We start from the raw sequence: 22,967 nt of genomic DNA on the forward strand, positions 1-22,967 counted from the left end.
TGGGCAGATCTTGAAGAAACAGTAATGAGTGTGTTTTTATATATGTTGACATTTAGAGATTAGAGGACATTATAGTGGTGTGATTTAGTTGGTGATTGGATACAAGGTTCTAAAACAGACCTCTAACGATTGGTATCTCTTACTGACTTGATAGTAGGAGTAATTGGTAGTGATGAAATCAGTGTTGAGTGAGAAACCTGAGGATTTAGCTACTCTGCTGAAATCTACAGGAAGTCAAGATAGAATATACTACAGAAACTAGCTGGTATAGCAACTCTTCCCTCCCATCTCACCATGTCTCCTTTTTTCCCTATAACTGCTGATCTCTCTATGATAGTCTGTGCTGCCCTTGGACACCTGGGATCAAGTGACCCTGTTGGAATAGACTTAGTAGATTGAACTATATGTGCACTCCATTCCACCATACTTGATAATGACTTTTTAAATAATATGTAGGAACTGTGGATATTTGTGGTGGTATTGTGTTCCCCAAAATATTGTGCACCCTAATAAAGTTATCTGGGGTCAGAGAACAGAACAGCCACTAGATACAGAGGCTAGAAAATGGTGGCACACACGCCTTTAATCCTAGCATTCCAGAGGCAGAAATCCCTCTGGATCTCTGTGAGTTCAAGGCCACAATGGAAACAGCCAGGCATGGTGATGCCTTTAATCACAAGAAGTGAGCCTTTAATCACAGGGAGTGATGGCAGAAAGGTATATAAGGTGTGAAGACCAGAAACTAGAAGCTTTTGGCTGGTTAAGCTTTCAGGCTTTTGAGCAGCACAGTTCAGCTGAGATTCATTCTGGATGAGGACACACAGGCTTCCAGTCTGAGGAAACAGAATCAGCTGTGGAATTGGCGAGGTGAGGTAGCTGTGGCTTTTTCTGCTTCTCTGATCTTCCAGCGTTCACCCCAATACCTAACTCAGGTTTGATCTTATTAATAAGAACCATTTAAGATTCTGCTGCAGATATTTTTAGAGACTATCTGTGGAGACACAGACGTTTGTAATAATACTTAGTTGAAGACATTTAAAATATTTATTTTATAATAGTGTGCATGAAGTCACAATATAAATTACATAAATTTTTCGTCGAGACTGACACTTGAATTTTCTTGTTCTTGTCTGAGTCTGACCTCAGGATTATGCTGGTATCATAGAAGCAGCTGGCAAGTGTTTCTTCTTTAGTATCACTGAATAATCTGAGTAAACAGAATTGGGGCTGTTTCTTCTTAGTGTTTGATAGAACTTACCTGTGGAACTAATTGAAACGGGCTTTTACTCTCTGGGAAGGTACAAACTACAAATGCAATTTCTTCAATAGCTATAATCATGCTGTCTGTTGCTTCCTCACCAACTTTGGTAGTTTCATTATTTTGAAAAATAAAATTCATTATCATAATTACAGTCACTATGTTGTATGACAGGTCTCTTGATGTTGTTTATTTTAATTCCACTGATATTAGAACTTATATTTGATATTCTGAATTGATGATATTTATTTCATCTTGGGTTTGGGGCTAAAATATATTCTATCTTTTGTTTGGTTGTTTTTGTTTTAAGATTGGAAGCTGGCAGGATTGCTCATGCTGTCCTTGATTTTCTGGGCTTAAGGAAACCTCTCATTCCACACACCAACTGCCTGGAAATACACAGATCCATGCCATGGTATTTTCAGGCTAACAGCCTGGCTTCATAACTGCATTGTGCAGCTGTTAGCCAGAGTAGTATATAGCATCAGTTAAGTTGTTAGTTTTTGGTCATGTTCAAGAAACCTGTATATTCACTAATTTTACACCTATATCTATTTAATCTATTATTGAGGGGTGTTGCTTATAATATAGACTTACATCTTTATCTTTTCATACCTCTTGAGTTTTTGTGTCATAAATTTTATCTTTTTATTATTTGTTTGGTTTGTTGAGGCTGTGTGTGGATTTGAAGGCTGTGTTAACCTTAAATTTTTGATGCCCCTGCTTCAGGCTTTTGAGTGATGTGCTTGCAGTTGAGTGCCACTTTATCCAATGCTGTGTTGCATGTGTTTTTTGTTTTTTTTTTGTTTTGTTTTGGTTTTTTTTTTTTTTTTTTTTGGTTTTTCGAGACAGGGTTTCTATGTGTAGCTTTGCTCCTTTCCTGGAACTCACTTGGTAGCCCAGGCTGGCCTCGAACTCACAGAGATCCACCTGCCTCTGCCTCCCGAGTGCTGGGATTAAAGGCGTGCGCCACCACCGCCCGGCAGTGTTGCATGTGTTTTAAAGCACTGCCATTTGATTCATAGTCAGGATAGTTATGTGCCTTAAGGAAATGATCTGATACCATTATGAAATAACCTTATCCCTAAAAATAGATTTTACCCTAAGACATACTTGGTTTGATTAGATGTCCTTTTCTAATTGTTCTGTCATTGTTTCATTTCTGGGCAAGTTTTTTTTCCCCCTCTCTATTATGAGTCATGTTGTTCTGCTTTTGTACAAGAATGGTCCTTTTTTTTTTTTTTTTTGAGACAGAGTTTCTCTGTGTAGCTTTGGAGCCTTTCCCAGAACTCACTCTGTAGCCCAGGCTGGCCTCCAACTCAAAGAGATCTGCTTGCCTCTGCCTCCCAAGTGCTGGCATTAAATGCATGCACCACCGCTGCCTTGCAAGAATGGTCATTTTTAATTGAATACTAATTGTGGTGAATTTAACCCAGTTGTGGAGCCTGTAAATATCCATGTGCATTTTTCTGGGCTACAGTAAGGTTCCTTGAATATGGTTTTATCCCTCTGTATTTTGCTCTTAAGATTTGTGAGGCAGGACCAGGTCATATTTAGTATGAGGCTAATTCTTCAAGTGCTATGGGGCAACCTTTCTAAGTATTCTATCCAATGGTCTGTGAATTATAAGTGACTGTTTGTTTGCTCTGGTTGTCGGGCCTCTTGGTATTGCTCACAGTAATTTTAGGACATGGTTATATAGCTTTTGGTTGCTTTTTCATTCTTATATTTTATTTTTTAATTTTTATACACATGGGTTGGTCAGTTGCCTAGAAATTTCTCCAGTCTCTGAAGTTCAGAGACTTTGAAGCAGTCACCAATCTAAGGGCTGTCCTGAAAACTTAACTGCTTTACTTTGAGCTCCAAACTCTCTGTGCAAGGAAACCATTATGCACCAACTGGGTGATTCTTCCCTGCTTTGGGCCTGCTCAGCCTGTGTGTGTGTGTGTGTGTCCATGTGGAGGTCAAAGGACAATTTGCGGGAGTCAGTTCTCTCCTTCCCCCACCTGATATCCAGGGGTTAAACTTAGGTTGTGAGGGTTGATGGCAAGCTCTTTCACCCACTGAACCATCTCATTGGCCTTTTTACCCATTTTTCAAGGCTCATTGTCATTTATTGCTTGGTGTTTAATTCTTCAAAGCAGCTCCTACCCTATTTATTGTATTTGTTTTTAGTATTGCTTAGATCCAAGGGTAATAAGTTTAGTCTGTTTTCTTCATCAGAAGTGGAAGCACTCTTACCCATGGATTCGTTTTGTTTTGTTTTAGTTTTGTATTGTGGTTGTTCCTTTCACTTTTCTGTCTTTTAGTGTCTTGCTATGTGTGCATGTTAGCTTGCGTTAGCTTGACACAAAGTAGAGTCATCTGGGAAGAGAAAACCTCAGTTGAAGAACTGCCCCCATCAGACTGGCCTGTGGCCTTGTATGTGGAGCCTTTGTTTGCTTTCTCATTGATGTAGGAGGGCCCACCCACTGGGCCTGGCAAGCCAGAGGATGTAAGCCTACCAGTAGCATGACTCCATGTTCTCTGCTTCAGTTCTTGCTACTAGGTTCCTGCCTTGGCTTCCTCAAATTGCAAATTATAATTTGTAAACTGAAATACTCTCCCTTACCCCTACACATGGTCAAGATGATTTTGGTAACAGCAATAGAATCCAAACTAGGACACTATGCATATGTTAATCTGCTTTTAAAGGTTCTTTCTTTCTTATTTAAAACCATTTTAAATTTAAATGTATTTTGATTATATTCCTTCCTCCACCAAGTCCTTCCAGATCCTCTCCCCATCCCCACTCACCCAACTTTAAGTTCTTCCTCAATAAACAAAAACCTATCACTTGAGAGAGAGTGTGTGTGCGCGAACACACACACACACACACACACACACACACACACACACACACACACCAAAAAAACAAACAAAACAAAATAAGATTATAGGTACTTTGTGAGTCTGACCTAGCCCTCCATCTATCATTCTATATCTTACATATTTCTAGAATGGTTCTAGGTACTTGTAGAAAAATCACCAAAGCTAGTCTCATTGTAACTACAGTAGAGTATGAACAACAGTCTAGTGGTGTGTGTTCTACTGTAGGATTTGTGCAGTGAAATGAGGTTAGCACTTAAAATCCTGTTTAACTTGTGTTCATAAAGGTCTGTTGGGTGAATATTCTTTAAAAAAAAAAAAACAGGTTTTGGAATATTGTATCCAAAGCTGAACATGAGCAAAATACTTAGTTGGGCATTACATTGTGGAAACAACTATGAACTTATATTATTTGTTTAGTATAAGCAACCCCAGCCAAACAATTGAGTAGTAAATAGGATGCCAAAAGCTGAAAACCTGAAGGAGAAAAATCTTTCCAAATGGAAGCCCTTCTGGGAATTGTAGGCACATACCATTAGTTACATTCCACGTAATTTTCTTTTGCTTTGCATTATTTTTATTTCTTATCCGTGATATTTAAATCACAAAAGGAAATTTCTTAAAGATAAATAAAAGTTTTTCCCTTTAATTAATTTAGGTAATGTGGGCACCGAAGAAACTTCCAGTGACTACATTATAGTACACCGGCTAAAAAGAGAAGTCATTTTGCTATAAACTCACATTACTGTACTGTTAAAGACGTGTTCAGATAGCCGGGTGGCGGTGGCACACTTCTTTAATCCCAGCACTACACAGAAAAACACTGAGTGGTGGTTTGAAAGAAAATGGCCCACAAAGGGAATGGCACTCTTAGGAGGTTTGGCCCTGTTGGAGTAGGTGTGGTCTTGTTGGAGGAAGTGTATCACTGTGGGGGTGGGCTTTAAGGACTGTTTTTTTTTTTTTCAAGCTTCTCTTAGAATATCAGTTGGCTTCCTGTTGCCTGCAAGATGTAGCACTCTCGGCTCCAGCACCAAGTCTGCTTGCACGCCGTCATGCTCCTAGTCTCAAAAAAAAAAAAGCGTAAAAATAATAAATTATTTAAAAAGATGTGTTCAGATATGAAGGGAAGAATTTTGATAGGGAAGAGGAAAGAGCTCATTTTGCTCGTAGTTTCAGAGGCTTCAGTCCGTCATAGTGTGGAGAAGCTGCTCAACAGTGGCTGACAGAAAACAAAGTAGAACACTGACTTTTTCTTCCAACCAAACCCCACCTGTAGCACTTTCAGGATCAAAAAGCTCTTACATGCCTTTGAGATTTAGATCGAGGATATAGAGGAAGAATTGGCATTAAGAAGATGGTTAGTGTTCTTGGTTAGTTAAAAAGTATACATTATAAAATATCCCAATATGTTTAAAATTAGTAAATTTTTATTCTTTGATTTGAGTTTAAATTTGTTAATAAAAACTCATGAAATATAGAAACTCAGTTTATTTAATAATGGGTAAAAGTTTTGTAAGTTGAATGTAATAGTAATGTATTTTATTTCCCTGTATTTTTGAGAAGTGACTGAATATTTCAGATCTGAATGAAAAAAATTAAAAATGGACATAACCACATATCTAAGAAGGTGTAGCTAGAGTTTTTCTGCCTGGCCCACTGTCACACGCCAGTCCCACAGCCGCTCAGACCCAACCAAGTAAACACAGAGACTTATATTGCTTACAAACTGTATGGCCATGGCAGGCTTCTTGCTAATTGTTCTTATATCTTAAATTAATCCATTTCTATAAATCTAAACCTTGCAACATGGCTCGTGGCTTACCGGTATCTTCACATGCTGCTTGTCATGGCGGCGGCTGGCCTGTCCTCTTAATTCTCCTTTCTGTTAGTCCCGCCTATACTTCCTGCCTGGCCACTGGCCAATCCGTGTTTTATTTATTGACCAATCAGAGCAATTTGACATACAGACCATCCCACAGCAAGGAGGAATATAACATAAGTAGTCTTGAAGCTGGGCATAGCCGTGCTTTGTTTATAACCCCAGTTCTCAGGCAGAGGCAGGAGCATCATCCTTGCTAGATAGAAAGTTCAAGGTTTGCTGGAGCCAACCAGTGAAACCCTCTCTCAAGAAAAACAAGGTCTGGGATGTCCCAGCAGTAGAATACTAGTTTAGCATGCTTTGGAACCTCAAATTTGATCCCAGCACACAAAAATAAGTAAATAGATAAATTAATGAAAAGAGATCATTCCAGGTTAGGTCCATATAACATAGCAAGTTCTGTCACCCCCAGAATCAAATATAAATATTTTTGTTGAAAAATAATTTATATTATTAGCATAAAATGCCAAAGTGATTTTTGAATATAGAAAGATATGATATATTAAATTACTTCGAGAGAAAACAGTTGAGATAGATAAATGACTCTCCCAGCTCCTTTATAATATTAGCAGTATAGCTAGACGTGTCTATGATGCCATATTAATAAAATAAGGAGCTTCTAGTGTGATAATTATTTTCAGGCATTGTTTGAAAGCTCTTAACTAAGTAAAGTTTGTAAAAACATGTTAGGATACCAGACTGTAGAGCTTTTAGTAGTATTGTTACAATAAACTTTTAAACTTCTATATTGAAAATCCTTTATGCTGACAATGTTCTCTGTGTCCCCTATGTTCCTACCAGAGAGAAACTCTTCACATTGTGTTCATGATAAAACTTGCATTTGGGCTTTGTTTCCATTTTAGATGGTATCTTCAAACCCCAGTATATCTATTTAAATCCACGTTTGTTTCTAAGTTCATTCTGCCCTTTCTTAGTAATTTTTATGTGTGATTATTTCCCTGTGTACTCTTATGAAAAACAAATACAGAATATCTATGTTCTTCATAACCATACTCTGATAATGTTTATGTTGTAGTTAGGATTGTTGTTTTTTTTTTTTTTTAAAGCACCCACAAAACTGCAGGTATAAATTTTTAAAACTGAATCAAAAATTAGTTTGAATATAGATAAATACCTTCTTTGTTTTCATTTATTACTATCATTTGAATTTTTACTTATTAAGATATATAGAATATATCAGTTAAAAAAAAGGATTTTAAATGTATCATATGGAATGCAAATTGTTTTTAAACTGAGGAATGTCGAAAATAAAATAGAACCAAGTAAAGAGTCTGAATTATTTACAGGCCAAAGGCTTAAAGGCACATTGCTCCAGCACAAATATTAAGTTATGAAATGGGAATTTCAGTTTGCCATAAATCTGCCTGCCATCGCAGCTTAAAGTAAAATAGTTTTGCCCATCTAAAGCAACATCAATTTGCCAGTCAGTGCTTCATGTATCAAAGAGCGTTCTGTGAAAATATCAATATCATTGGTTAATATAAATGAAATTAATTTTTAAAGCTAGGCTAAAGGTTGACATCTGAAAAATTGCATTACTTTGCAGAAAAGAAATTTCTGTCTCCTAGTGAAATTTCAGGTCATGAGGGCAAGTAATTTTCACAATCTTCAATGGGAGCCAGTGAAATATGAACTTCATTGTCACCTAGCCCCAAAGCGATAAGATAAAATGAGCTGATACATCATTTGCTGTGGTTTTATCATCTCCCTCAGTAATTGGAAGAGAAAACATAAGAGTGTGTGTATTTGTATGCTTCCCTGTCTTCCCTCCCAACTGCCCCATCATCCACACCCAGGCTAAAGCCATTTTAGCCCAATCAATACAAAGGTCATGCGGCATTTTTTATATATTTTTAATTTTTCATGCTGACTAAAACTGCCAAGGAGAACATTAGAGTAATGAATATATTTAATTGAATTTGTCACCCATGAAAATATTAAGGAGAATGGTATACTACATCATAGTACTACTAGCAGGAGAAATACATACATGAAAGAAATTAAATAATAACTCATAATTAATTTCAAGGTAATTTTTGTTTATATTCATGACTTTCAGTTTTGTTGCTGTTTTGCTTTTGGGAAGTTTAGGTACATTCTGAATGCTCATAGTCACTTACAACAAAATCACCATTTTAAACTCCACTGGAGGCAACATCTTCCAATTTCTAAAAAGATATTCTTATATTTTGTTGTTCTTCCTTATATTTTGCTTAAGAATATGTTGTTGTATATAAAACACTAAAAGTCATATGGTTGGTAAAGAAGGAAATCCTTAAAACAGCTCAAATTTATTATTAGGAAAAATGGAGAGTCATCCTGATATTATTTCAGAGAAAACTACAGCAAAATATGAAAACCGTCACTATTTTAAACAATTGATTAAATTTCTTTAAACTTATTTTCTCATACTGCAGTTGTTAGAAACACTATATATTGATATGCATATTTAGTGGTGAACTCAATAGAGAGTAGCGTTCAACATGTGTGTTTGTTTTAAAGATATTTTGAATATTTTAATGTCTTCCCATGCTCAGGTTTAAGACTTATAACTCTAGTTTATGCTTATGTTCCCTAATTTTGGGACATAGAGAATACCTTTTTAACTTTCAGTTAATGCCATTGTTACTTGATGGCATGATTAGTTTCTAGTTTATATACTAGATCTAAAACATCTCTCTTGACAGTATATGTGTTCTTAGAGTTTAAATGGTTTTATTGTGGAATTTCAAATACTATTGTTGTTATTTATTAGGTGAAAATTTTGCTTCTTATTGCCAAATTCTTCAGAAATCAGTATGGGATTGTCTGAATGAATAAAACCACTCAAAATTAGGGAGTGTTTAAAAGAGAGTTTGCTGTACTGGTTTACTAATAGTATATTTTTAAAATAGCTTTTCCTAATTCCAGTTACATAGACTTCCACTTCTTGGTTTTGTATATGCAGACTTTGTTGAAACTATTTCCTATTATTTAGATAAAATATTTCCCACATTTTAGATACAATTTTCCCTTCTAGAAGAATGTTAAAATAGATAAATTTTACTGAGGGTATCTTTTTGTTTTTTGTAACAAAACCTCCCCTTTTTGCTCCTTTACTATAAGTGAAACAAACATGGCTTTAGCTATTTAAAACCTAATTTTAAATTGTAGATAGGGTATCATCTAGTTGGGCTTAAAAATGTGGGTTTATATTTTTGTTCTTTCTTGAGGATGAGAAAGCAAGATTTTTGGTTAAAGGGCATGAAAATGCTTTACTATGAATCTTAGAACTGCAGCATGATAAAAAGAATTTTCTCATGTAATCATAGGAAACTGTATGTAGAGTAGAAAAGAAATACATGTATTTTTTGGAGAATATAATATATATTGTTTCAAAGAAGATGTATTTGATTTTTAATAGGAAGAAATTTAGTATGTGTGTGTATGTATATATATATATTATGTAAATACTGATTTCCTATTCTAGTATACCCATTTTAAAATTTAATATGTAAAGCAACTTTGTTAAAACAAATTATTTTTAAAAGTTGAATTCCCTAATAATCACACTAAAAATAATAAAATAAAGTGGTAAAAATTCAGAGAGAGTTCTGTGGGCTTAGGCTTTCAAGCTATTCTAGACTCAGGGTCATAACTGCAGAGCAGTGGTAATGATACAGTTGCCATAGCAACTGATTCATTGGAGGGCTAGACCTCTGTCTAGGGTGCTGTCAGTATATGTAGAGTTTCAGTGAACAGAAAGTCCCAAAGAAGGGTCTGCTTCTACCTAATCCAGTTTTAATTGAACTCTAGAGACTTTGAAGTGAAGCCTCAGACCAGGCCCACAACTCCTTTCCAGTAAAAATGGTCTCAGCCGTGTTCCAGTGCTGACATCTCTTCCTAATGAATACTTTCAAGAAATGTTATTATCTCAATTTCAGGTAGAAACTCTTTAGTTAGGAGAGTCTCCATTTCTATTTTAAGCTACAAGTTGACTATAGAGGTCTTCCTTTTGTTATTTTTTTATATAATTAGACTATTTTTTGTTAAGATTTTAAAATTTGAATCCTTAGACAGTTTTACAGAATTTTCTGTCTCTTTTCTTTTTTTGAGTTTGAAATATTTTCTATTCTATTATATTTATATTATATTACTTTATATTAAACTTTGGAAACACACCTCGATATTCTTTGTATGCTACTGTTTGTGAGTTTGGACACATGTAAAGCAGCTCTGGCTTCTGTTCTTGGAATACATATCTGGGTAATCCAAGCACACATGTGAATGACAAACCTTAAAGACAGTCATGAGTTCTAAGGAGGAGGAAAGTGGGATCAGAAATATTAGGTGTGGGAATTTCAATACTGTCTGTGCTGTTATTATTATTGGTTTTTGAGACAGGATTTCTCTGTGTGACCCTGACTGTCCTGGAACTCACTCTGTAGACCAGGCTGGCCTCAAACTCAGAGATCCGCCTGTCTCTGCCTCCCAAGTGCTGCGATTAAAGGTGTGTGCCACCACTCCAACACTTTAATTTTTAAAATTTATTCAACAATATGAAAAAGACTAAGCTGTTATAAGGCTGAGTATGTGTAGAGCTTATGCTATTTTGTGTAATTTTCAGTTTTTATGTTTTTTAGAATAAACACATTTAAAGGAGGGTGGCACTGTGTTTTGAGTAGATCTTTGAAATGGCCAACTGTTTAAATCAATAGAATATATATGGAATTTTTGATTAGTCATAGAACTACCTGAATATATTAAAAACCTTAAGAACATCATTTAGCATAGTTGTTTCTGTTAATGGATGGAGACTCTAGAATGGAATCGCTCTCAGGTTGTGGGATCATTTCTGTGAATTGTTGGCATCATTGCTATGGGCAGCAGGTTATACCAAAGATGTCTGTGCTCAAGAAACGTGGAATTTTCATGCCAGTATGCAATGCTTCTAGCATTCACAGTGCTTAAGGGACTCTGTGTTGTTTATTTTGGTTCTCTCCCTTCAATGCCAACATAAATAAAGAACAAAAAAATGTGGTTTTTAAGTTTCTAATGAGTCAAATTGTAGTTTAATCCCAACCCTTTTCCTTTGGAGACAGATCCTTGCCTTGTAGGCTAGAGAAGCTTGCATTTACCGGTCTCGGCACTTCAGCCTCCTGGGTACTAGGATTACAGGTGTCCAACACAATCCTCACTATATGATGCTTTTGAAGAGCATGACAATGTGGAATTAAGGGAAGCTCTGGACTTTGGAATTTAAAAACTTGAAGTAGGCTAGATTCTGCCACTAACTTGCAAAGAGATTTTGTTTTAATATTTAACATATCTTTAGCATGCCACATTTTACTTATGAACAGAGTCATTGAATATATTATTACACACTTGTAAAATATATAATGTGTAATATATTCTTAACACCTGATAAATCCAGGGTGGTGAACTCATATGCATCGAAGCTAGGCAGACAACAATAAATGATTGGATATTTACTTTAAATTAGTAAATACTGGTGCTTACTTTTCCTAATAAATCAGAAAACTGAATGTTTATGTAAAGAGTTTTCCTCAATATTTTCCTCTACTCAGAATTCTCTTAAGGTATCATTTGTGCCCCCTGCTTGAGAGAGAGAGAGAGAGAGAGACAGAGACAGAGACAGAGACTTAGAGACAGAGAGACAGAGACAGAGAGTGAGTAAAAAGAAGGAAGGATCGTTGGAGCCATGTATGGAGCTCAGGCTGCTAGGCTTAACACAGTCATCTCAAAAAATGAGACAAATTGTGCCATTTTTAAGGCTGCAGAGTGTATTTGGAGGTTTTCCTGAACTAACACTTAGATTCTGCCCTTTAAAGCAGGAGAGATGTGAATCAAACAAGTACCTATTATCATTTCAGATGGTACAAGGTACTAAAAAGAAACTTGGGTAAGTTTGGGGTATTTGGTTTTGCTAAAGGAAAGTGAAGAGTCTAGAGTTGTCTGGGAAGATGACAGGAGCAGAATTCTAAATGTGAGAGAAGGCCTGCTTTGTGGTTTGGAAGAACATTCTAGGCAGAGAAGAAAGCAAGGAGTTAAAACAACAAAAAACAAACAAACAAAAAACCTTGATCTGTCCTCTTTCTGCCTATTCCTTTCTCTTGGTTTTATTTGTGCTGTTATTTGTTATGGAACATACATGGAAGTATAACATTTGTTGCCAATTTCAAAATTGACAGATGAGTACTTGTCTGGTTCTTGAAGTTTTTATAGTACTTTCCAAAGTTGTATGTGTTTTCTAATTTCTCATGTACCAAATTGAAAAAAAATAACTGAATGAATTAAGTTTTTGTTTTTAATTGCAAAGCAAGTGCATTTTGTATTGAAGAATATAGATTTATTTGTAACTCAGGTCTGGGATAGGAAGTGAACAAAGAAATGACAGAGTGTAGTAGGGTAAGTCATCACTTATCATTGTTTCTTCTGTGTTATTTCGTCTTTGTCTCTGTCATGTAGTATCCTAATCACAGGGTGTTTCACTGTGGTTTTTAGTTGGAGTTTGGTTACAGAGATATGTATTAATTTTTAACTTAGTTGCTCTCATCGATTTTTATCAGCTCTTGATAGGAAGGGTATTTGCTTTTCTTGGAGAAATGCTGAATCTGAATTCCTTTCAGACTCTCATAATTAAGCTTTTGAGATGATCTTTTTGAAACAAACCTTGAATAAAGTGGCTTAGAACTGAAGACAGGATTACTGTGGATTGGCAAAGCATTTTAAGCAACTGCGTCTGTCACATGGGATGACAAGAATTGTAACAAGTTACTCTGACAGCCACCCACTCCATGGAGAGATTACACTGAGCTTATTTGCAGGGTTATGTTTAGCTTTGACTGACTAAATGATACTTAACTCCTTATACAGTTAATCTTTGTGTTTTCTGATTTTTTTTTTTTTGCCTTAGCAGTGACCTCAAAATTTTTGAGACCTTAAAAATTTTGAACTAACATATATTTTTAAAGCACCACTGGATAAAATTATAATCACATTATGTAAAATCCATTTGTATAAGAGAGCCAAAACCACACATCATTCTTTTGACTTCAAAATTTTTGAGACCTTAAAAATTTTGAACTAACATATATTTTTAAAGCACCACTGGATAAAATTATAATCACATTATGTAAAATCCATTTGTATAAGAGAGCCAAAACCACACATCATTCTTTTGACTTCTTATTTTTGAAGTTTTATCTGAAACTTGGTTTCTCTAATAAGATTTTAAAGTTTATCAGTAAATAAGGCTACATGTGGTTCCTGAGAATAGATTACTTTGGGTTTTTTTAGCCCAAATATGTAATTGTAAGAAGAGATTTAATAATTTCACTCTTTTTTCATGTAAGTTGCTTTTCACAAATTACAATGCATTTTCTTAATTTCTTTCCGAACTGTTTCATTATCTATTAAATTATTTTACTTAGAAATTGTTTTTCTTAGTAGAGCCTTTTCTATTTTAATTGGAGGGAAACAACACTAAAGAATGTAATACTGTGACTTAATTGGGGTTATCTTTTCTTTCATTAGATCTTGGCATATACAGAAGGTCTGCATGGAAAATGGCTGTTCACAGAAATAAGATCAATCTTTTCTCGTCGTTATCTTTTGCAAAATACAGCACTGGAGATCTTTATGGCAAACAGAGGTAATACGTTACAGAAGTACATTGTTAAAAAGCTAACTTACCCCCTTCGGGGATGTCATTTTTTAATACACCATATTGTTTCTTTTTAGTTTACCCTCTGCTTTGTTGACCTCATCTCTTACATCTCACCCATCATCATGTGATTTTTATCCCACCCCCCATCATTTTTAGAATAATTTGTAGCTCTTTTGTTTTCCTGACTGTTTCACAGATTGGTGCAATGCTCTATAAATATGAATAAACAATGATTTAACTGTTGACCAGTTGTGTAGTTTCCATGTCCTCAGCATTTCCTTCATTACTTCTGATAAGTGGCTATATTTGGGGACAGAAAAATATAATCAAGTGATTCCTATATTTATTTTGTCTTGTATTCATATATTATTTTGCCTTTTATATAACCTATTGCTATTTATTTAAAAAGTCAGAAAATGTACTAAGTTGTCCATTCTGTCTGAATAGTGGAACTAAAGTTTTGTTTGTGGATTTAAAATGTGACTTCATGAGATACATCAAGGAAAGAAGGGTAGACAAGTTGAACTTGAAGGAAAAAAATATTGAGTATTAGTTGAGGTACACAAGGGAAAATATATAAAACTTGATATCTTTGTTACATTTCTAACTTGTATATATGTAGCTTGATGGTTTCTTGATTGTTTGTTCTATAATCTCATGATTTAAATTTACACATAAGAATATGTATCATATGCATACATTTTTCCCTGTATAGTGGCATGTGTTTACAGAGAATACAAGCACATTTAGGGAACAAGATTTTTACTTTCTTATAAGCTCTTCCATAATCCTCAATACATTTTTACTAATGTGAGCATTATTCTTGTAGATGAATAATTGAGACATTAGTTTACATTTGATTTCAGTCTGTATTCTTGTTCAGAAGTAGTGGCAACCTTCCAGCATTTACCACTTGCTCACCCTCATTCACTTTCCTTCTGTGGAATTCTGTAGACATCTTTGCATTTGTGTGTTTTCTGGCATCTTTCATTGCAGCTTAGGTGTTTTGACATAACCTACAGTGGCTTATTCTTTCATCCCTCTCTCATATTTAATATAGTAGTGGGTATATAAAGAAGCCTTACTCAACACTACATGAACATAGCATTACAACATACTTTGTGCTTAATAAGTGAACTGTTACTTATTTACTTAAGACTTGTTAGTTAATCCATTGTTTAAAAGCTACAGCAGCATAGTAAATTTTTTACAACTTAAGTATTTTTTCTGACCAAGCAGAAGACTGCCTTCTAGATGAGTTTGTAGCATACATGTGTTTCTGATACTGTTAATATGTAATTAAGATTTTTGACACTAAAGAAATTAATATCTTATAAAGTTTGTCATTATTTTATGACTATCATCTTTTTAAAGATAGGTAAATATTTTATATGACTTGTAAAATTAACGTATCAAATGTATTTTATTACTAGATGCTTCTTGATACTCTTATACATGGATAATTACCTTAAAAGAAATGATGAAAAAGCATTTTAAGTTTTCTTCAGAGCCACAGAGAAAAACTTTTATTGCAAGACACAAATATTTCTGGTTGACATTAATATGTGAATAGAAGCATAAAAATATTATAAAGAAAATTGCTTTCAAATGGGTCATTTCTGGATATATAATGTATTATTTCTTAGCTATATTTGTAGCTTTTAATGGTAGGTGGATAACTATTTCAACTTTAAATAGATCTAAAAACTCATGCGGAGGTATTGGAGTTGTGGACATTGAATATGTATATCCATAGTTGTCAATATATAATCTCAGCTTCATGTTACACATTGAGACAATTGTTAGCTTTTCTGTAAATACTGTTGAGACTCCTGTGTATGGCCTTTTCTGTAAATACTGTTGAGACTCCTGTGTATGGCAATGGGATCCTTGAATGAAACAAATACCATCTGTAGAATATTACAGATACAATATTAGGATGCAGTTCCAATTGTATTTGATAGATACCTAAACTGAGAGTAAATATTCTATTGGATCAAGAAGTCAGTTTTCCAAAAAGGATATCACTGTATTCTAATTTTAAAAATCACTTGTTGTAGTTGCTGTAATGTTCAACTTCCCAGACCCTGCCACAGTAAAGAAAGTGGTGAACTATCTACCTCGTGTTGGTGTGGGAACCAGTTTTGGATTACCTCAGACCAGGTACTGTTTTATCTGAGAAAAGAAAAATGAAAGGAAATATTCTAATTAAAATCTTGTTAACTAACATATATTAGTATTTATATTTGTTTTGAAATGTCACCTTTGTTTTTTGTTTCTTAATAAATGATGGTTATTAGAGTTGTATTTTATTGTTAGTCAACTGAATCATAATATAAAAAGTGCAGTATCTCTCAGAGAACATGTTCAAAAGTACTGCAAGAAAAAGGTTCTCTAGCCGTACCCAGGAGCATTTGTGTGTGGACACACATGATCACATGTCAGAATGTTTCATTTATGCTTCTTACTTTGGCTTATGGGGAAAAGGAATATATTTCCATATGATACCACTATATTCTAATCAAAATAGCAAAAAACAGAACAATAATATCCAAATGTTAAGTCAGGTGTGAGATGATTGGATTGTTAGTTACAGTGGATGTAAATTGGTACTGGCACTTTGCAGACAATTTGAAAACAAAGTAAAACTTTACATGAACACATCCAACATGCCCTATAACCCTACCTTGTTAGTCCTAGAAAGAGGTCCAGCAGAAACCCCTACAGAATTGTTCAGATGAGCACTACTCATGATAGGCCCAAACTGAAAAAAGTTCATCAGCAACAGGAAAATAATTTAAACTGTGCTGTGTTCACACAGTAGAACATATAACAGCGAAAATGAGGAAACTATTGTCATGGGTAGCAACAATGATGAATTTAGCAATGGAAGCAAGAATAATCACTTGCTTATATCATATTCTGAACCACTAAACTTGTCTCTAATGTCTAAGTTTAGCATCACGACACTCATTTATTTTTAGATAGTGGTAGTTCATGAGTGTGTATTAAGAAAGCTTATGATGCTGGGCGGTGGTAGCACAAGCCTTTGATTCCAGCACTTGGGAGGCAGAGGCAGTGGATCTCTAAGTTCCAGGACAGCCTCGTTTACACAGAGAAACCCTGTCTCCAAAAAAGAAAGAAAGAAAGAAAGAAAGAAAGAAAGAAAGAAAGAAAGAAAGAAAGAAAGAAAGGAAGGAAGGAAGGAAGGAAGGAAAGAAGGAAGGAAGAAGAGAAAAAGAAAAAAAAAGGTTTTTGACATGCTGCTTATATTTCTTACCTGAGATGAGATGGTGGCTATCTAGTGTGTATATTTTAGAAATTTTCATTAAGAACATACTTTTGTGTTATAGTATAATAAATGCTTCAAGGATCATCCTTAATTCTATTACTTTGAAAGAACTACTATTTTATCACATTGGAATTTTTTTTCTTAAACCTTTTTGTCAACACACTTGGAACAACTTGGAACCATAATTTGGGTTGATTTTTTTTTTTTTTAATTTACTAGTCCTTCAGTGTTTTTACCAGGCCACTGATCTTTTTTGTTTTTAAAACAAAGTAATCCCAAAATTAGAATGAAGAAAATAATAAGGACTGTAGCTAGAGTTTTCCTGCCTGGCCCACGGTCAGGGCAAATCTCTCTCACCCGCCAGTCCTACAGCTGCTCAAACCCGACCAAGTAAACACAGAGACTTATATTGGTTACAAACTGTATGGCCGTGGCAGGCTTCTTGCTAACTGTTCTTACAGCTTAAATTAATCCATTTCTATTAATCTATACCTTGCCACATGGCTTGTGGCTTACCGGGATCTTCACATGCAGCTTGTCATGATGGCGGCTTGCAGTGTCTCTCCCTCAGCTTTCCACTTCCCAGAATTCTTCTCTTTGTCCCGCCTATACTTCCTGCCTAGCCAATGGCCAATCAGTGATTTATTTACTGACCAATCAGCAACACACTTGACATACAGACCATCCCACAGCAAAGGACCAAAGCAGAAATAAATAATACAGAGACTTGAAAACTGTTAGAAATGATCAATGAAAGTTAAGATTTGATTCTTCTAAAAAGAGTCCAATGAGCAAACAAGCAAACCCTTGGCTGGACAAGCAGAATGGATGTTTCGGTACTCCATGAACATAGAATAGCTTTCCACTTCTGTCTCCTTCCGCCTCTCCCGTCAGGATTTTCTAGTTTTCAGTACACAGTATATCTCATGGTTAGGGTTTGGAAGAGTAGAGGAGTCTTTTCACAGTGGTCTTGTAAGCTGCCTGTGTTGAACCTAATTATTTCTCTCCATAACTGATTTAGTGTAAATACAACTGAGTTAACTTATTTAAAAACTGGTAGAAGTATGAACACAGGAATTTTTTCTATGAGTTGACAAGTGTTTATGAGTAGAAATTAACAGTTTACTAGTATGTCTGATTTTTTTAGTTGAACAGTTTATTTTACTGTGTTTATAGTGCTGGAAATCAAACCTAGGACCTTGAGCATTCTAAGCAAGCACTGTACCACTGAGCCATATCCCTACACTAAGCTGGTATTTACTAGTGTTTATTTCATATTTTATGGTAATATCCTATCACAAATGGAATTGGGATGGCATGTGCAAACAATGGTCAGGAAATAAGAGCTTACCCCGGGGTCTGGAGGGCTTTACAATATGCCTCTTAGTAGTAACCCTCAGTTTCTCAACAGTCTCTCTCTTCATCTGCTATTTCTTAAGTAGATACAGAACATGGGTGTGGCTTTCTGCACAGCAAGTACTCCAAGAGAAAGTGAGGCAGAAGACATAGAACTTTCTGTGATTTACCCTTGATAGTAACACTCTCATTTCCAGTCCATTGCACTATCTCAAGGAAGTCACTAAGGACAGCTCAGCTCCCAGGAAAAGAATTATAAGTATCAGTTCTTGTGGACATGCTTTTTAAATGCCTCAGGTTATTACTTTTATATGAAAATATCAAAGCTCTTATAGATTAAATAGTTGTTTTACACTAACAGAATTAATTTTGACTAGATAATACCATTTCATGAATAATTTCAAGGCTAAGACATGGCTTACTGGTAGAGCACTTGCACAGTAAAAACATAGTTTTGGATTCAATCTTTAGCAACACTAAATATACATATATATGTGTGTGTGTGTGTATCTTAGATTATAAAAGCCTTTTTTACTGATTATTTTATAAGAGTTTTATTTATTATCAGTATGTGTTAATACCTGGGGCTCTGTAGTATTTTATCACAGTCAGTGAAATATAAAAGTCTTAATTTATTAATAAATTTCTGAAATAGATTTTCAGCTCTTAAAATATGTCTGACACTCAGCATTATACAAGGTAGACACTATGTTATCTATAGATATTCAAACAAATGTGTGAACTAAGTAACCGTGGAGATGAGTTTCCTTGGATCAAATGATAAATGTATTCCCAGGAGACATTTATGCTTGTATTTGAATAAATAGAACCAATCCAACATTGAAGGAGAGGATAGTTTTATAGAAGCCTGGAAGCAAGGCAGAGCTTTCATTGTTCTGGAAAAAAATTAACAGGCATCTGACGGTGGAACCCAGTGGCTTAGGAAGAGAGTGTTGAATAGGAAATGTGAGTTGGTGTAAAAATCCAGCTAACAGAGTGATAATAGTAATGTTAGTGAAGAAAGGCATCTCGATTGGAGAGTTGTAGGAAGTGGCAATTGGAGACTAGTTAGATTCTAGGTATGGTAAAAGGAGATGCTCCGTATGTCTCCTCAAGTCCCAGCTTGAGCTCCTAAACAGCATTCACTGACATTAACACCATTGATTGCGGAGGGCTCTATATGCTTCTGTATTCATGACTAGGAATTTAGGGAGGAAGCAGAGAGAAAATAAGCTTGGTTTTAGTTGTGTTGAAATTGAAACCTAGAAGAAATGTTCAGTTGTAAATGCTGAATAGAAAATTAAAATGCCAGGACATATCTAAAACAACAAGCTGAGACTTGGCAATTGGGACTTGATGCCCTGTGTGTGAGATTAGAAGCCATAATAGGGAGTGAGTTCATCTGGGGAGAAACTAGAATGTCAAGAGAACTTAGAGCTTCATTCCAAGGAACCTCAACATTAGTTTCAAAACTTAACTATAAAACCATTGTAATTAAGACCACACACACACACATACACACACACACACACACACACACACACACACACACACTGAGAGAGAGAAATGTTAAGTAGAAAGAAAGAAAGAAAGAAAGAAAGAAAGAAAGAAAGAAAGAAAGAAAGAAAGGGAGGAACAAAGGAAGGATGGAAGGGGAAAAAAAGGAAGGGAAAAAAGAACCCCTCCCTCTCAAAAACTAAAGCACAGATCCTCGGGAATGTGATGCCAAGGGTTGGTAGTATTTCCATACAATTAGATGTGACAGGAAGCTAATAAGAGAGACTGAACAGTGCCTGTTACATTTCATAGCAGCTATTTAGGGCTGAAGTGGTTTAATTTGGATTTACTCATACAATATCAGCAAGCTGTACTTGGTAAACTAGGACCAAATTTTTGTTGTTTGTGAGATTTTCAGTTTAGATGTGATAAATATTGCAGTCAGGGACATTAAGACCAAAACATGTGGCTTATCAGCCAGTAGGATGTGAGATGGTAGAAACACTTGAGCTAAATACATAGCCCACCTCTGATGGCACATAGCAGGGTGTGATCACTTTCCTTGCTGTGGCTTTTTTGATCTGGAATATCTGACTCTGCAGAAGTAGCATTCAAACATGCCACGATACTAATTTTAAGACTTAATAACAAGTTACTGCATACACCTAAAGACATATTCAAGAGTCATTTGAATTTTCCTGCTCACAGGAAGTTTTGTTCAATCTTACCACTTGAATTTTTACCCTCTACTGGAAAATTAGCCACTAAAACATACCTTATATCAAGGACGTCTTAGTTGCTTTTCTGTTGCCGTGACAAAGTACCATGACCAAGGTAACTTATAAAAGAAAGCATTTAATGTGGAGCTCCTGGTTCCAGAAGAACATGACTCTCATGGTGGGGAGCATGGCATCAGGCATTCGAGCATGGTGCTGCAGCAGTAGCTGAGAACTTACATTTTGATCCACAAGTAGGAAGCAGAGAAAGAACTAATCCTGAATAATCCTGAATAGCATGGGCTTTTGACAAAGCCACCCCCAGTGATAGACCTCTTAACCAAATAGTTCCACCAACTGGAGGCAAAATATTCAAATATATGAGCCTTTGGGGGCTGTTCTCAATCACCACAAAGGGTTGTAAAAGCTACCTTACAGTGAGGCACTGAGAGACATGCAGGGGAGAGAGAATTTGTTCTTACCTACTTTATGTTCCAGCCTTCAGAGAGCACCTAGGTTTGGAGCTTTCTTCTTCTATCCTGCAGCCATGCCCTCTACCTTAAGTTAGTTCTTGGTGCCTACCAACTCCTCTGGTTTGGAAGCTTCTACAACAAAGCTGTAACAAATTAAATTTTTTCTTTTTTTTCGAGACAGGGTTTCTCTGTGTAGCTTTGCGCTTTTCCTGGGACTCACTTGGTAGCCCAGGCTGGCCTCGAACTCACAGAGATCCGCCTGGCTCTGCCTCCCGAGTGCTGGGATTAAAGGCGTGCGCCGCCGCCGCCGCCGCCGCCGCCGCCACCACCACCACCCGGCACAAATTAAAATTTATGGGATGTGACTAAAGCTGTTGAGGTAAATTGTGTTACTTTAAACATCTTTATCGGAATAAATATCTTAATCTGGAGCAGAAATGTCTCATTTTAGTCTCCTAAGCTTTTTTCTTTAGAAAACTGAAGAATGAGCTAAATTCAAAGGCAATAGGATAACATGAAGAATAAAGGTGGTAACAGAAGTATGTGGAACAAACACAGTAAAAACAGACCATTGAAATGATAGCTAATATTTGAAAAAGTCAGATTGATAGACTTTAGCACCTATGAAGAAAGCAGACACATAAATAACAAAGCAGAACTGAAAGAGATTGTATCACATTGCTACTGGCCATACCACAGTTGAAAGTGTTGGAAAGAAACACAAACTAGTTTATGCTGAAAATTAGACAACTTAGCTTATATTGACAAATTTATAGGGGGAAAAACAAACTGCCAAACTGGCTCAATAAGAAATTAAAAATTTAAATGGGCTTATAACAAGTAAAGAAATTGAATTAGTAATTAAAATATCTATCCATTAACAAAAATCCCATAGCCTTTATGGCTCTAGTAGTGAATCCTAGCAGACGTTCAAAGTAGAATGGTAACCGCCCTTCACAAACTCCAGAATCTATATAATAAAATGCTTCCCGCCTCACTCTATATGGACAGTGCCACCACAATACCAGAAAACAGACAGCAACTATTGGTCAGTACCTTGTGGACACAGACACAAAATCCTTGACAAAATTTACCAAACCAAATTCAGCAGTATACATAAGTGATCATCAGATGGCTAGAAATGCACTAGGTTTAAGTCTTGAAATAAATGTATGTTGCTTAACAAGCAAAATGGCAAAACCACTTGACAGTTTTAGGAGATAAAGGAAAACACTTGACAAATTCTGGCACATATTTGTGACTGAAACACTAGACCAACAAGTAATAGAAAGCTATTTCAACAAACTGATACAAATCCCCTCTGAAGAACAAAAACAGCACCAACACCAAAAGCAGCCCATGTTCACATGGCCAGAAGCACGGGATTCTCAATAGTGGGCTGAAACCATGAGATACATTTCATACCCACTATAATAAAAGTATGTACAGTAGTGGGTGTTGGGGATGTAGGGATCTGTTCATGTATTGCTTACTGGAATATTGAACACTCCCACTACTTTGGAAAAGAATTTGGTAGTTTGGTAAACAGTCTAAGAGAAACTCATTATACAGTTGAGTAATTCAACCTCTAAGAATCTCTCCAAGGAAAATTAAAAGTATGTTCATTCAGTGGTATGTATATGAATGTTCACAGTAGCAACAGTCACAGTAGCATAAAACTAGACACAATTTGAATGTGCATTAATTATGTAAAATATATTTTCTGTATTCATACAATAAAATACTATTAAGTAATAAAAAGGATAACTGATGTGATCATAGGAAATCCCCAGAAAAGGCAGGTTCACAGGAACAGAAAGTAGACTGGTAATTGCTTTGAGGTGGTACTAGGAACAGGATTTAACTGAAAATACAGAGAAGGTAGTTTTGTTATAAAGAAAATGTTTTGTAGTGGATTGTGCTAACAACACAAAACTA

General features: G+C 35.5%; 1 protein-coding gene across 3 annotated transcripts in view; it reads left to right on the forward strand.

Moving 5' to 3' along the window:
• Lrba (LPS responsive beige-like anchor protein) overlaps positions 1 to 22,967 on the forward strand; it is a 561,905-nt gene that overhangs the window by 359,641 nt on the left and 179,297 nt on the right. For all 3 annotated transcript variants that reach the window (XM_059265566.1, XM_059265567.1, XM_059265565.1), the window contains exons 40-41: positions 13,563 to 13,680; positions 15,756 to 15,858. In XM_059265566.1, the coding sequence (XP_059121549.1) occupies positions 13,563 to 13,680; positions 15,756 to 15,858 (221 nt within the window). The remainder of the gene's footprint in view (positions 1 to 13,562; positions 13,681 to 15,755; positions 15,859 to 22,967) is intronic.

This window comes from Peromyscus eremicus, chromosome 6 (assembly GCF_949786415.1).
Source record: "Peromyscus eremicus chromosome 6, PerEre_H2_v1, whole genome shotgun sequence".
In the NCBI taxonomy this organism is placed as follows: domain Eukaryota; kingdom Metazoa; phylum Chordata; class Mammalia; order Rodentia; family Cricetidae; genus Peromyscus; species Peromyscus eremicus.